Source organism: Rhinopithecus roxellana, chromosome 1 (assembly GCF_007565055.1).
Source record: "Rhinopithecus roxellana isolate Shanxi Qingling chromosome 1, ASM756505v1, whole genome shotgun sequence".
NCBI classification, from domain to species: domain Eukaryota; kingdom Metazoa; phylum Chordata; class Mammalia; order Primates; family Cercopithecidae; genus Rhinopithecus; species Rhinopithecus roxellana.
In genome coordinates, this window is record NC_044549.1 from 41,889,163 (window position 1) to 41,905,213 (window position 16,051).

Consider the following 16,051-nt stretch of genomic DNA (forward strand, 5'->3'; position numbering starts at 1 on the left):
AGGCGCCCAAATTCGGACGCTTGCAGGCATTCTATTGATTCACACTTGCGTCCTTCAACAGGTAGCGCCAATTACATCCCCCAGAGCACGACCCCCAGCATACTGGCCAATACCGCTGTCAATCAAATACCTCACCTACTTCTGTAAATTCTCCCCTCCCGCTGTCATTGGCTTTACCTTCGGCCTATCCACAGTTATCTTCCGCCCTGGAGACCGCGGAACTTACCCTATCGAATCTAGGATTGGCGCCGAAGCTACTCCCGCCCTTCGACGTAGCGGGCACTCCGCCCCCTTTACCGCTCAGCTTTGCCAGGGAAGAAGCAGGGCGGTGCCATATAGAGGCCGGCCCGGGGGCGGGGTCTGCCTCCCACGGCGGGAGGGCGGAGCCTGCGCTGGAGCCTGACCGCTAGGTTAGGACCTCGGAGAGCGCCAGGCGCCGCTACCAGAGGGACTAGTGAAGCGGCTGGAGCCGGGCCGGACCCACGCCTTCGAGCCCTCCTCCCTCGGCCCCCTCAGCTTCCCGAGCTGGCAGGCGACGAGTGGCGTCTGAGGAAGGTGCCTAAGTCCTGGGTCAGATAGTCATCCCTCTGGGACGCCGCCGCTGCTGCCGCCGTCCAGCTGTGGCTCCCTTGCACCTGTGTGTGTCTCTGTGTGTGTGTGTGTGTGTGTGTGTGTGTGTGTGTGTGTGTGTGTGTGTTTGAGAGAGAGAGAGACAGAGAGACAGGGAGCGCACCAGCGCGCGAATGTCCGTGTTGAGGGTGTTTGTGTGTGGTCTGGCTGGGCGCGCGAATGCCTTGGTGTGAGGTGTTTGTGTGTTCGCGCGCCCGCGGGCGAGAGCCCCGCGCCTCAGCGCTTGGCCTGGGGGAGGGACAGCGGGAGCGGCGGCTCTGCGCGCCCAGCAGACTGACGCGGGACTCGGGCCGCAGCCGTCGCCGCCACAGCTTCACGTCCCCCGAGAGCGGCCGCCGTGCAGCGGAGAGAGCGGACGGCGGGAGGGCGAACAGGCGGGAGAGCGCGGCGGCGGCGGCGGGCTGAGGTGGAGGGAGGGGAGCAGGAGATGGGGAGAGGGGGGAAAGAGGACGCGGGGAGGGAGATGATGGGGAGGTGAGGGGGAGGCGGAGGGACAAGTGGAACAGACGGTGTCGCCGTTCTCCCCTCCCCCCCGGCAGCTGTTGCTGTGGGTCACTCGCAGATGTTTTGGGGTCCGGGCTGCTGGGGGATGGGGACTAGAAAAAGTATCCCTCCCCCCCGCCGCCTTTCATAGTGACAAAAAAGGAAGCGTTGAAGCTGATGGGGGAAGAGCCCGGAAGGTGGTGGCAGAGTAAATACTGGCTCCCCCAACATCGTTTTTCTGAAAATAAAATATTCCGAGCTGAACGTTTCGAAGAAGGAAAGCCCGCCCTTAAGAGAGAGACAGAGTCCTGTTCTGTTGAACTCTGGTTTGATTGTATAATAATGATGATATAATGCTAATGACGATGATGACACTGCCTTTTATTTTTACCCCAGTGCTGATAAAGCGTAGTTACAGCTGGGGATACAGTCCTTGAATATCTGATGTATGAGGAGGGAATACTGTTGCTTTTGAAGTTATGTTATATTTATCTTTTTTTTTTTTTTTAAAGGATATGCTTTTTAGAATTAAAATTTGGCAAACGAAGCCTGACTCTTTTTTTCCAGTCTGTTATAACCAATGCTGGTAAAATGGGAACTGATTTGACTAGTGAAAAGAGAAAAGTCTTGACTAGTGAAAAGACCAAGGTCTAATTGCATGTGTTAAGTCACTCCTTTCCCTTTTTTTCCTTTGAATTTCTCAACAGTGTTTAAAATGAAGAAGTTTAATTTCCGAAAAGTTCTGGATGGCTTAACTGCCTCCTCCCCTGGCAGTGGTAGCAGCAGTGGCAGTAACAGTGGTGGTGGGGCTGGAAGTGGTTCCCTACCTCCCGCGGGGACTGCAGGGGTTCTCAGAGAGGAAATTCAGGAAACCTTGACTTCAGAGTATTTCCAGATTTGCAAGGTAAGCTTTGAATTGGCTTAAAGCCCATTATTTCTTTATTACACTGTTGTGAGGAAACAAGGAGGGAAAAACACACCAGGAACAGGAAACTGTTGAGATGTCAGCATCAGAGTCTGCTGTAGAAGGCTCTGTGGGTAAATCAGTTTGGCTGAATAGACATTTTAGGCGTCAACTTAAAAAGCAATGATAGTTTAAGGGGGAAATGAGCACACACAAAAAGTAGAATTTGCAAGATAATGTTAAGATCCAATAGTGGACAGAATTTTTAATGTTTTTGTATTATATTAACTGAAGAAACAAATAGTCATTTTTTTGTGTGTTGTCAGAGAAAATAATTGTTATTTCACTGTTCAGTATGAAATGAATAAAGCTACTAGCATGTTGCTAGGATTAAGTAGATAATAGGAAAATATGTCCATTTTAAATGGGCCAGTGACATTGCTTTAAAATTCTGAATAAAATCACCTCCACATTCTTAAACTCTTCATAAATACACAAACGGACAAATGCACAGGCTTGTAAGAACTTGTTATAGTTGTAAGAACTCAAAAATAGCCGGTGTTCTAGTTTAGTGAGAAAACATTTTATGTAATTATACTTTGATATTGAACTTCTAATGAATATGCAAAAGAAAGAGTTTCTGATAGGCAGAGAAGATGAGAATTTATAAAACAAGCATTAGGTTAATGCATAGAGATATTGTTATTGCTATATTTATTATATTTTATGATATAAAGTGATTTATAATTTTATTGCCCCTTTTTGAGTTGTCTTGGAATGTGCCCATTATATGCAACAAAAGCTACTGAGTTATTTATATCATATAAATGAATATAATTTTGTAAATGTGTTTGGCTACATAAGAAGAAATAGAAAACTTGCAAAATTACAGAAATTAACAAATTTTAAAATACTTTCACAAAAGTTTTTTGAAATTATTAAAATTATTTTTGTGGTAAACAAGTGATACATGTATGATGAGATATATTTCAATCACTGCCTCAGACTATATTCCTAACAGGGTCATTATGAAAACATTAAATAGTTTTAGTATTTAATAATAAACTAATTAATAAACTAATAACTATAGTTATTAGTTTACATAAAAGCAAGTTTATTTAGAGTTAAGTTAGATAGACAGATTTAATTCTAAGCTACTTTGTGAAATTTGTGAACAGTAATGATTTTTTTCCTCAACAGGAAATAACAGATATTCTGTTAGATGAGGGGAGGTCTTAATAGTGGTTATGAGACAAATGTAAAAGAGTCCTGGAGTTCAAATTTGAACTGCTAGGCAGGGGAATTATGCCCTGATTCTTTAATCTTCGAAGTGTTTGCAATTTTCACGATCAGATTCTGAAAATGCTTTCCAAATTCTCTCAATTCATGTATATGACAGTGATACAGGAGAATTTTACCAGAGGTAAAATTGGTATAGGAAAGATAGACTTCTGAAACAGAATGGCATTAGACTGTTGAGGTTATAAAGCTTGTAGAGAAGGTTTTAAATAAAAAACTTAAGGAAAATGGGTGAATGCAAGGGAGAATGGAATACATAGTTATCTTCCCATTTATTCAGGTAATAGATAGTCATAGGAAGTGGCAGAAGTTAAAAACATATGGCATGATAGGAAGAGCATTGGCCTAGGAATCAGAAAATTTGTGTTTTATTTAAAGTTCTGCTAGTTGACAGCCATATAATCTTGGGTAAGCCATTTATCTCCCTTGAACCTTGATTTCTGCATCTGTAGTATGGGAATAAGTATATCTGCTCTCCTTAACTAACAGAGGGTTATTGGGAGGATCAGACAGAACAAGGTGAAGGTAATGCATAAATGGAAAGGATGATAAAATATATATTAATATTATTGTTAAAGTTTCTAAAATCTCGTGTTCGTAGAATGAATATAACTAGTGGGTTACAATAATATTAGGTTATGATTTTCAAATAAATTGTAAGATAGATAGCTATATAAGTTGTCCACTAACAGTATTGAAGTCTTATTAAATGTGTAAAATACTATGGTATCTTTGGATAGGAATATAGTTAATTTTTTTTTTTTTTTTTGAGGCAGAGCCTTGCTCTGTCACCCAGGCTGGAGTGCAGTGGCGCAATCTCCGCTCACTGCAAGCTCCGCCTCCCAGGTTCACACCATTCTCCTGCTTCAGCCTCCCGAGTAGCTGGGACTGCAGGCGCCCGCCACCACGCCCGGATAATTTTTTGTATCTTTAGTAGAGACGGGGTTTCACCATGTTAGCCAGGATGGTCTCCATCTCCTGACCTCGTGATCCGCCCGCCTCGGCCTCCCAAAGTGCTGGGATTACAGGCGTGAGCCACCGCGCCGAGCAGGAATATAGTTAATTTTAAGAAGTGATTATATGGATGTATTATAGTTACCTGGTCTATAACAAAATATATAAAAATGGACTAAGGAAATCCCAAAATTAGAACCGTTACTGAAATGGGGACTTTATTTAGATTCATAGACTCACTGATTAAATGTGCAAAAAACATTCTCTTCTGAGTTCTAAGGAGTTGTCATTCTGGGTGCTTCTACCTTTTCAACATGGGCAAAACTGAAGTATAAGTCTAGACTTGGCTGTTTGAAAGCCTCCTCTCTACTATATCTGATTAGTCATCACATCCCATCTATTCTATTTCCTTAGTGTTTCTGAAATTTATGATCTTTTCTACATCCCCAGTACTTGTTTATTCCATCTTATTTTCTTGCTTGGTCTTCTGAAATCACTTTCTAACTGATCTCTTTACTTCTAGTCTTACCTTATTATACTTCATTTTGTTACAATAACAGCTATTTCTGAAATACAATGTTAATTATGTAATTTCCTTGCTAAAAATTCTATATTGGTTTCCCTACAGCAATGATGCTCTTAAAATGAAAGTCTTATTTGAAACCACAGTAAATAACATCTATTCAAACAAATAAATGTGGCACCTTGTGGTCACACATCTGTTTTAGAAATTATAAGAATAAATTATACAGCCAATTGAAAAAAAATATTTTTTATATTTGCTTTTTGTTGTGTAATATCACCCATAGGAAGATAGTAGGATGTTCACTAGCCTTAAAAAAGTGAAAGTATAAAGCTGTACCCTTCATAATAAACAAAATATCTATAAGAAGTTCACAGCCATAGAAATAGCAGAAGAAACTTTGGTTCAAGGTCAGCCAAAAAAAAAAAAAAAAAAAGTTAATGCATTGGGTTACTGCAATCTAAGTTCAGAATGTGTATGCATTTGAATGCCTGCATTGTCCAGGTATTTGTGAAATATATGAACTGCCTTTCCTGAACTTGAATTCTGTGAAATACAATTTGACTATTGCTCTATAAAATAAATTTCAAATTGCTTACCTTGATGGGTATAGAGTTTCCTTCAGAAGGGATTCCTATTTACCTTTCCATTTTCATTTGCTTGATTCCCAAAGTGTACTGCGTTCCCTAAAAAACACCATATTTTCTCATATCTCAGTGCCTTCTCTCATTCTCTCATTTCTGACTAGAATAACTTTTCTACATTCATATAACTGGATAATTCCCAGCCATCTTTTACCTCATAATTCAAACATCACCTCTATGAGACTAGCTCTGACTACTGCCACCTCAACTACCCACCAGGGTTCTCTTTTCTCTTTTTAAAAACCTCTTCTATGTTTTTTTCTGTAGCATCTGGCATATACCTACGGTGTGAATTTAGCATCTGCTTGTGATTAAAAACATTTCTTAAAAATCTGTCACTGCCCTTATGCTATGAACTCTTTGAGAAGCAAATAAGTGTTTTTTTTCTTGTTTCCTTCTTATTGCTAGGGTATACACTATCTAGCTGGCCAGTAATTCTCAACTCTTGTGTCTAAAATAGAGATTTCCAGCACCTCCCCATTCCTAGAGAATCAAACTCTCTAAGAGTGAGTCCTAGGCACTTGCGTTTTTTTTTGAATGGCCCCACAGGAGATTTCTATGCACAGCCATTAGTGAGAATCATTATAGTGCGCACTTGATACACGTTTTACATGAGTAAAGATGCATATACATAATTGGTCGATTAATTGAAAAAGATATTAAAGCAGAGAGCAATTACTACTTATATATGCCTTAAACATTTTATTTTAATTGAAAACATCTAAATATACAATTTACAAATCATTTGATAAATGACTAAGTTTTTCTGTTGAATATTGGTTCTGTGTGAACTTCTCTTCCATAAACCTTTCCAAATTCATATCTACAACTTTCAGTTTTGCTTTATTTAATGCAGAGTAAGAACTTACATGCTTTTGAAGCAAACCTAGTGTCAAGTCCTTCTAGATACAGTGATACATATAAAGTAAGGCTTTATTTTGTTCACATCTGTATCATCTATGTATAGAATGGTGCCTGGCCCATTGAAGGCAGTCAAATATTTGTTGAGCAAATAAATGAATAAATTAAAGGAAGGAAGCTATATAGAGTTGTGTGTTAAAAGCAAACTAGATATTATTTTGAACAGCTTCTTGGAGTTGCTTTTATGAAATAACTTTTATATAAAGAGGTAGAGAGCATCTAGTGAAAGAGTTGATACCACTTTAGGAACATGGTATATGCTTTTCAAAGAGATGTAGAAAAGAAGATTGTAGGAGGATTCTATTAAATTTATTTCAGTTTTTATTGAAGAAGATATTAGGAACATTCTTATTTCCAAATGATCTTTTTGGGGGAACAGCTCAGAAGTTTTAGATTGACAGTGACAAACACACGGGGTGTTCTAGACCTAATTAATAAAAGATAAAAATAAGTATATTACCAAAAAAAAAAAAAAAAGTAAAATAAGTATATTACCAGAACCAGATAACATAATCCCTAAATTTCTGAATAAACTCTTAAATTAGCCAACTCACTATTCATAATCATTCATAAACTGTTTTAATAAATGGTCATAATGTCAGAAACAACATGTAGTTTAACTAGTATAACTTCTGCAGGGAAATGGATTTATAATAATGATCCTCATATCTGACATAATATCAGATCATACCAGGTAAATAGGTTGGATCAGAAGTACAGGCATGAACTGTAGAGCATTGGGCTTTCCAGGGCCCTAGCAAGACGAAAGGAGATTAAATGCCCAGAAATTCTTGAATACTATCTCTTCCTCAAGATTTTCATTGTCTCCACATTCCCCTAATTTCACTCCATTTTACTTAAGCGGTTTTGCAACTGAGATTGGGACAAGATCATGATCACAGTTCCACAGTTATGAAGTTTTCATTCATAAAAAGAATAACAGAAGATTCCCTGAGATATGTGGATTTGTTTCATTTCTATACTTAAAAACTGGTAAAATAAAAGGTAGTACAGTTGAATAACTGATTATGGATTTAGCTTCTGACAATGACTTCATGCTCCTGTCACCAAAAAGCACAGTAGAGGCATCTTTAAGAATGGTAATGGAGGCAAACAAGGAAGAATTAAGCTACCATTAAGACTGAGATGCTAACAAGCATAATAACCAGGAAGAATTAAAGATTTTTTTTTCTTTTAAGAACCAGAAACCAAAACCAGATGATTCAGTACTCCAGGCTGTCTGCTTTGCTTATCCTGATGGCATAAGGGTGTAGGGGCAGTCTTGAGTAAAGGATTATAGATGTGTAGAAAGTATGTTTGCAAAATTTTAAAGTTACCTAGAGGGCAATCACGTTTTCTCACAAAAAGTCCTTTAGTACTAGTATTTATCAGCAAATTGGGTTGTTGATCTCGTATAGTATGGTGGTTCTTATGTTCTTAAAAACAAATAGTGCTGTCATACTTTATGTATTTCTCATACAGAGCTAATTTAAAATCTTAACATAATTTCCAAGTATGTTTATCTGTAGAATTATCAGTGAGTAAACCAAGTTTCTATTTCTTAAAATTTAGTGCATTTCTGTAGATATTTCTCTGCCCTCACTTGAAGATGTGCCTGTGAAAAATCTTAGGATTAGGTTTCATATTTACTTTTAATAATAGGGTGATTGAACTGATTTCCTATATTATAGTTCTGTAAAGCCATTTACATATTGGTTTAATAGCAACAACTTTGATTATATCCATTAAAGGTCTCAAGTAGAAGCCCTGCTTTAAACTTTCAAATTGAGTTTGTTTTTCTCATAAGAGAAAAATGGAACTTTTTGTTCCTACTTAAGTATCAAAATGATGATCTTTATAAAAAAGCTTTTGTTTATAGTGACAGTTATTTTCTTTTGTCGTTTTAAAAGGAGGATAACTTTTCTTCTTTTTAGTATTTGAAAGGCTAATCTTTTAATGTGCACAATATACTAGTGTTTTTATATAAAAATATAGATTAAGTATTCTGAATAATTGTTCCTAATTTTCTAGGTAATACTAAAATGTCTTTATAAGGACTAGTAAAAAAAAATCATTGATTAAGTTTTATACAACCAAAAATAGAAATAACATTTAAAGGATTTAGAGAAAGTAGTTATAAAGAATAGAATATAAGCCCTCCAAAAAGTATATAATAAGTTCACCATGATATCTAGGGAGAGGCTTGATTAAATGAAGCATTCATAGTCACTGAAGGAATGCAGCAAGAAGGCATTTTGACATGTTTATTGTTGAAAAGATATTTTATTTTTATATACCTTTAAAAATATGACATAAACTACTTTCAGCCAACTATGATAAGAATGAAATAATGCTTTCTGGGATTGATTTATCAGCAAAATCACCTATGATGTATTCTTGACTTATCTAACATATTAGAAAGAAGAATATGATTTTAGTTTTATTGGAAGCCCAAAATTACCAGTTAATATTGATGGTGTATAGAATTATTTTGAATATAATGGTATATAATGATGCTATATAATCAATATAATGAATTTGAAATTGAAAATATAGTATTTATTTTAGTTTCAGTTAAGTGTTTTATATTTATGTTTATCTTCTTTTATTTTTAGACAGAATTTTGCTCTTGTTGTCCAGGTTGGAGTGCAATGATGCGGTCTTGGCTCACTGCAACCTCCACCTCCTGGGTTCAAGCGATTCTCCTGCCTCAGCCTCCCAAGTAGCTGGGATTACAGACACTCACCACCATGCCCGGCTAATTTTTGTATTTTTAGTAAAGATAGGGTTTCACCATGTTGGCCAGGGTGGACTCGGACTCCTGACCTCAGGTGATCCACCCACTCCAGCCTTCCAAAGTACTGGGATTACAGGCGTGAGCCACTGTGCCTGGCAAGTGTTTTACAATTCAATAAATATCTCTTTGAATTGACAATAGCATTAAATCAACATCTTATTTGGAAATGTAAATTTTATTATAAATAAAACTGATCATTTTGGTGGTTTTAGATGCAGATTTAATACCTGGATTTAGAAAGTAAAGATTGGAATTGAGAGAAAATTGTTATACTTCTTTTACCTTTCTTTTATTTTTACTTTACCAAAATGAACACAATAAAATTAGTTACACTCTGAAGAAAACTAATTGGATTGGCTAATGTTCAGTTTAATTTGTTCCTATAAATTGACTAAAAACCTGTCTATAAATCTGTAAACCGTAAAAGTTTGAAAATTATTAGTAGTATAATAAATTTTGAAGTTACATTGAGTCTGGGGGAAATGCTTACAGTTGGTAAACATCCATGTAGGTGGAAAATGTGAAACTAGCAAAGGAGACAGAGAAGAACTGAGCAGAATGATATGAGGAAAACTCAAGAGTAGAGGCAGGTAATCTGAAGCATTCTTTAGAAAGAATAGTAAGAGAGAAACTCAGGCTTTGTGGAGTAGTCAAAGACAGTAAAAACAAAACAAACTTCAAAACAACAAACAAATAACAGAATTGTCAGAGACAAGTGAATTAGGCCAAGAGGAAATTGATTAGGGTAAACATATTTTCAGTAAGGTGATGGATAGAAATAAGGTCAACACTATAATAGAGAATATAATTCATAACATCAGTACCAAGAGTAGAAGTAGGGGAGATGTGTGAGGAGTTGACTTTATAGAAAAGAAAAGTGGTGAAAAAATAGCCGTAGTAGATTTTAATATCATTTTGGTATACTGTAGGGGTGGTGATGCAATTAAGCCACAGAAAAGCAATTGAGGCTACCAGAAAGGGAATGGTAGGGTGGGGAATAGAGGTAAGATTTGCCTTTTAATTTAAATAGTAAGGGGCGGCCATGGTAGCACATGCCTGTAGTCCTAGTTACTGAGGAGGATGAGGGGGAGGAACCCTTCAGGATAGGAGTTTGAGGCTCTAATGCACTGTGATCATGAATAGCCACTAATGGTACTCCAGCCTGGGCAACATAGCAAGACCCCTGTCTCTAAAATAAATAAATAAGTAAGTAAAATAAAACAGTAGGTATCTAATTTGGAATTTTTCTCCTTACCTGACAAGATACATATTTCATTTGAATTTTCAGTAAAATCTGTGCTTTATGTCCTTTCAGGTAAATAAAAGTGTGTGATTCTACTAGAAGATCATATGACTTTTGTATTGTTGCTTCAATTACCAAAAGCTTATTGGCTTAAAACAACACAAATTTATCATCTTATTGTTCTGGAGGTCAGAAGTATGAAATGGATGTCACTGGGCTAAAATTAATGTGTTCACAGAACTGCATTGCTTTCTGGAGGCTGTAGGGGAGATTTTGTTTTCTTGACTCGTGCAGCTTTTAGAGTCTGATCACAGTTCCTTGGCTGATGGCCCCCTCCTATTTTCAAAACCAGCCTCCTTCCATTTTCAAAGCCAGTTGATCTTTCCAACATGTCACCACCCTGACATTGACTTTCCTGCCTCCCTTTTTTATATTTAAGGATGCCAATGATTACGTTGGGCCCACCGGGATAATCCAGGTTAATCTTCCCATTACAAGGTTAGTTGATTAGCAATCTTCGTTCCATCTGCAACCTTAATTCCCTTCTGCCATATAACCTAACTTATTCACACGTTCTTTGGGGACTGTTATTCTCCGTACCTAGATGTTCATCACCTCACCTGTTTTTGTTTTTTGAGTTATTTTATAGAAAATTTTAAACACACAAGAACAGAGAGAATAGTATTGAACCGTCAGCTTCAACAGTGACCATCCTTGGCTAATCTTGCTTATTTATATTATCTTATTTGCTACTCTTACATTTCATTATTTTAATGCAAATCTCAGACATTGTACCCTTCCACCTGTAAAACTTTACAGAGCAGATAAGCACTTCCCCTCACCCTGTGCTTACACTATAATCCTAAAGACCATTATCATAGTGAAAAAAATTAACATTTCTTTATATAATCTAACATGTAGTTAATGTTTAAATTCCCTTAGTTGTCCCATATTGGGTTTTTGTAGTTGATTTGTTTAGATTGGGATCCAAGCAAGGTCCATGTTGCATTGTCACTTGGCTTGAAGTTATCTTAATTCAATTTGTGTAAAGTCACGTGTTTTTTGATAAGATCAGCTATCTTGTGCTTTTGTGTATATTAATGAAAAAAAAACCTCATTTTCCTTATTTCTTTATGAACTGGAAAGCTATATGTGAGGAAGTGGATGGGTTGTTCAGTGCATCACAAGATGACAAATAGAGAACTTTTAAATGTTTTCTAGACATGGTAACATTCTTTAAAGAATGGGAAAAAGAATATTTTTAGGTCATCCTGAGAGCTGTTGTACTATTTTGTGATGCTACTATAGGATAGGCTTTGCTGAGAATGTTAGAAAAGAGAAAAGTGTCATGAAAGACATAGTATGTGTCAAAGTGAATAAAAATGGGGTGGATTCTTTAAGTTGCACTCAATGTTACTGATTTTTATCCATGAAATAAATTATTTGAGGGATAGGATGAGATTCAGTTTTGTATAGCTCTTCTTTTAAGTGAAAGAATAGAACATTTGATAAGGATTCACTCTATAGTTACTTAGAATAGAATTATATAGCAAAATGCTGAAAGTGAATTGGACAAATTCTGTTTTATTAGTAACTTAGATTTCTTCACTTGGGTTAATAGGCTAAATATACTTGAAGAACTGAGTTCTAAAGTGGTAGGAAGAAGATTAAAATACTGATGAGGAACACATTTTGATTTATTGAGTTCCATTTATGAATAATCTGTACATTACATTTATTGATTACTTACATAATTCCAAAGGGACCTTATTCTGATTCTCTGCCATCCTATGGTAGTTTATTGTTGGATCTTTCTTTGCTTTTTCCAGTTTCATCTTAACCAAAACTCCTTTGGTGTTTGAGATAATATTCAATATTCTTGTGCTCTGCCATAGCTCCCCACTAGCTATTTGGTGAATTCAGTTACTTATTATTTAAACATTTACTGAAAGCATATTTTATATAAAATTCTAAACTAGATTTTTTAATTGGGCAACCTTTTTTTAAGAATGACTTTGCAAGGCAAGCATACACTCTGTGAACCATCTATATTTTTATGTGATTAACAGAATAATTTCCATCATGTGAACTTTAATTCATGTTTTGTAACATTTATGAAACTCTCTCTTATTCCTTTTCCAGTGGCTCAAGTTTTTTGCTCCCTGTCCCTTCCTTTCTTTCTTCCTCGTATTTCTACTATTTTTGAATTATTTTATAATATATTTGATATCTTTTCTTTGTACTTAGCTTATGTTAATTTCCATTTATGTCTTCTTGGCTAAAATAAAAGAACCTGAAAAAATATATTTCAGAAAATAAATGTCTGAAATATGTTTCTTTTGGTACAATTTCATTTCCCTAACAAGTCTAATACTTATTGAGACTATTAACATACCAAAATAACTCTTTAAGTCACAGTTTTTCTTTTATTCACCAATTTCTTTTTGAAAGGATGGAAAAGCAATCCCTCCCCCCTCCCCCCTCCCCATGATAGGCCCCGGTGTGTGATGTTCCCCTTCCCGAGTCCAAGTGATCTCATTGTTCAGTTCCCACCTATGAGTGAGAACATGCAGTGTTTGGTTTTCTGTTCTTGTGATAGTTTGCTAAGAATGATGGTTTCCAGCTGCATCCATGTCCCTACAAAGGACGCAAACTCATCCTTTTTTATGGCTGCATAGTATTCCATGGTGTATATGTGCCACATTTTCTTTTCTTTTTTCTTTTTTCCAGAAAAATTATTGGAAACTTTATTGGAAGCAAAGCAAGGCACTGCATGGGTGAAAGTCAATGAGAAAAAGGAAAGAAAACTCAAGTAGTCATGAGCTTATATTTTAACATAATCTTTGACTTACCGGGCATACTACTAAGTCTTTATCTAATTAAATATCTTAAGTACACAATTTGAAAAAAGAGCCTTATCCTTTGAATAGTGGAATATGTTTCCTAAGGTGTTCTGGTCTATTGGAAGAAGGAAGATAATATGCTCATATTTAGCTATAAAAGGCAACGGAATTTTTTGGTATTAATAGATTCTGAAAGGTGATTCAAATGTGTTATCAATTATTAACATCTTTTTTTATTTTAATAGTATATTTTATTTGATCCAATATATTTATTATATTATTTCAACATATATTCAGTATTTTAAAATTGGATAATTTATATATATATATATTTTTTATTATACTTTAAGTTCTAGGGTACATGTGCATAACGTGCAGGTTTGTTACATATGTATACTTGTGCCATGTTGGTGTGCTGCACCCATCAACTCGTCAGCACCCATCAAGTCATCATTTATATCATGTATAACTCCCCAGTGCAATTCCTCCCCCCTCCCCCCTCCCCATGATAGGCCCCAATGTGTGATGTTCCCCTTCCCGAGTCCAAGTTTCCTCGTTGTTCAGTTCCCACCTATGAGTGAGAACATGCGGTGTTTGGTTTTCTCTTCTTGTGATAGTTTGCTAAGAATAATGGTTTCCAGCTTCATCCATGTCCCTACAAAGGACGCAAACTCATCCTTTTTTATGGCTGCATAGTATTCCATGGTGTATATGTGCCACGTTTTCTTAATCCAGTCTGTCACAGATGGACATTTGGGTTGATTCCAAGTCTTTGCTATTGTGAATAGTGCCGCAATAAACATACGTGTGCATGTGTCTTTGTAGTAGAATAATTTATAATCCTTTGGGTATATACCCAGTAGTGGGATGGCTGGGTCATATGGTACATCTAGTTCTAGATCCTTGAGGAATTGCCATACTCTTTTCCATAATGGTTGAACTAGTTTACAATCCCACCAACAGTGTAAAAGTGTTCCTATTTCTCCACATCCTCTCCAACACCTGTTGTTTCCTGACTTCTTAATGATTGCCATTCTAACTGGTGTGAGATGGTATCTCATTGTGGTTTTGATTTGCATTTCTCTGATGGTGAGTGATGATGAGCATTTTTTCATGTGTCTGTTGGCTGTATGAATGTCTTCTTTTGAGAAATGTCTGTTCATATCCTTTGCCCACTTTTTGATGGGGTTGTTTTTTTCTTGTATATTTGTTTGAGTTCTTTGTAGATTCTGGATATTAGCCCTTTGTCAGATGAGTAGATTGCAAAAATGTTCTCCCATTCTGTAGGTTGCCTGTTCACTCTGATGGTAGTTTCTTTTGCTGTGCAGAAGCTCTTTAGTTTAATGAGATCCCATTTGTCAATTTTGGCTTTTGCTGCCGTTGCTTTTGGTGTTTTAGACATGAAGTCCTTGCCCATGCCTATGTCCTGAATGGTACTACCTAGGTTTTCTTCTAGGGTTTTTATGGTATTAGGTCTAACATTTAAGTCTCTAATCCATCTTGAATTAATCTTCGTATAAGGAGTAAGGAAAGGATCCAGTTTCAGCTTTCTACTTATGGCTAGCCAATTTTCGCAGCACCATTTATTAAATAGGGAATCCTTTCCCCATTTCTTGTTTCTCTCAGGTTTGTCAAAGATCAGATGGCTGTAGATGTGTGGTATTATTTCTGAGGACTCTGTTCTGTTCCATTGGTCTATATCTCTGTTTTGGTACCAGTACCATGCTGTTTTGATTACTGTAGCCTTGTAGTATAGTGTGAAGTCAGGTAGCGTGACATCTCCAGCTTTGTCCTTTTGACTTAGGATTGTCTTGGCAATGCGGGCTCTTTTTTGGTTCCATATGAACTTTAAAGCCGTTTTTTCCAATTCTGTGAAGAAACTCATTGGTAGCTTGATGGGGATGGCATTGAATCTATAAATAACCTTGGGCAGTATGGCCATTTTAAATGATGAATTGATGGGTGCTGACGAGTTGATGGGTACAGCACACCAACATGGCACAAGTATATATATGTAACAAACCTGCACGTTATGCACATGTACCCTAGAACTTAAAGTATAATAAAAAAAAAAAAAAATAAATAAATAAATAAATAAATAAATAAAAATGAAAGGATGGAAAAGTATTTAATCTGGGTCAGCTCAGTATAATTATCAAATAATTATCTTTAAATCATGCTTCTTTGTTCTCTGCTGACAGACTCAAATTTCTTACAAAATTTTTTTTTGAAAAATGATTTGGGGTACTTTTTGATTTTAAAAAATTTGATACTTTTAAATTGATGCATAATAGATGCATATATTTTGGGGGTACATGTGGTAATTTAATACATTTATATAGTTTGTAAACATCAAATAAGTGTAATTGGGATATACATCACCTTAAATATTTGTGTTTGCTTTATGCTAAAAACATTATAATTATTCTCTTCTAGCTATTTTGAAATGTACAATACATCACTGTAAACTATAGTCACCCCACTGATCTACTAAATACTAGATATTATTTCTTATATCAAAATATATCCCACCCTGGTTTCAGGCTTCTGGTAAACAATATACTCTCTGTCTTCATGAGATGTACTTTTTAGCTCCTACATGAGTGAGAACCTGTGATACTTGTTTTTCTGTGCTTGTTTTATTTCATTTAACATGACTTCTCGTTACATTCATGTTACTGCAAGTGACAAGATTTCATTCTTTTTTATGACTGAATAATATTCCCTTGTATATATATGCCATATTTTCTTTATCCATTCGTTCATTGATGGGCACTTGGGTTGATTTTATATTTTGGCTATTGTGAGTA

The 16,051-nt window shown here is 36.2% G+C and overlaps 1 protein-coding gene across 4 annotated transcripts in view; it reads left to right on the forward strand.

Annotated features, from left to right (window-relative positions):
- The first annotated feature begins 401 nt into the window (after positions 1-401).
- STXBP5L (syntaxin binding protein 5 like) overlaps positions 402-16,051 on the forward strand; it is a 468,757-nt gene continuing 453,107 nt past the window's right edge. For 2 of the 4 annotated variants that reach the window (XM_030941686.1, XM_030941695.1), the window contains exons 1-2: positions 402-555; positions 1,821-2,017. In XM_030941686.1, the coding sequence (XP_030797546.1) occupies positions 1,829-2,017 (189 nt within the window). In that variant the 5' untranslated portion in view covers positions 402-555; positions 1,821-1,828. Of the gene's footprint in view, positions 556-912; positions 1,037-1,820; positions 2,018-16,051 lie in introns of those variants that run through there. The other 2 variants (XM_030941689.1, XM_030941699.1) reach the window with 1 other exon arrangement.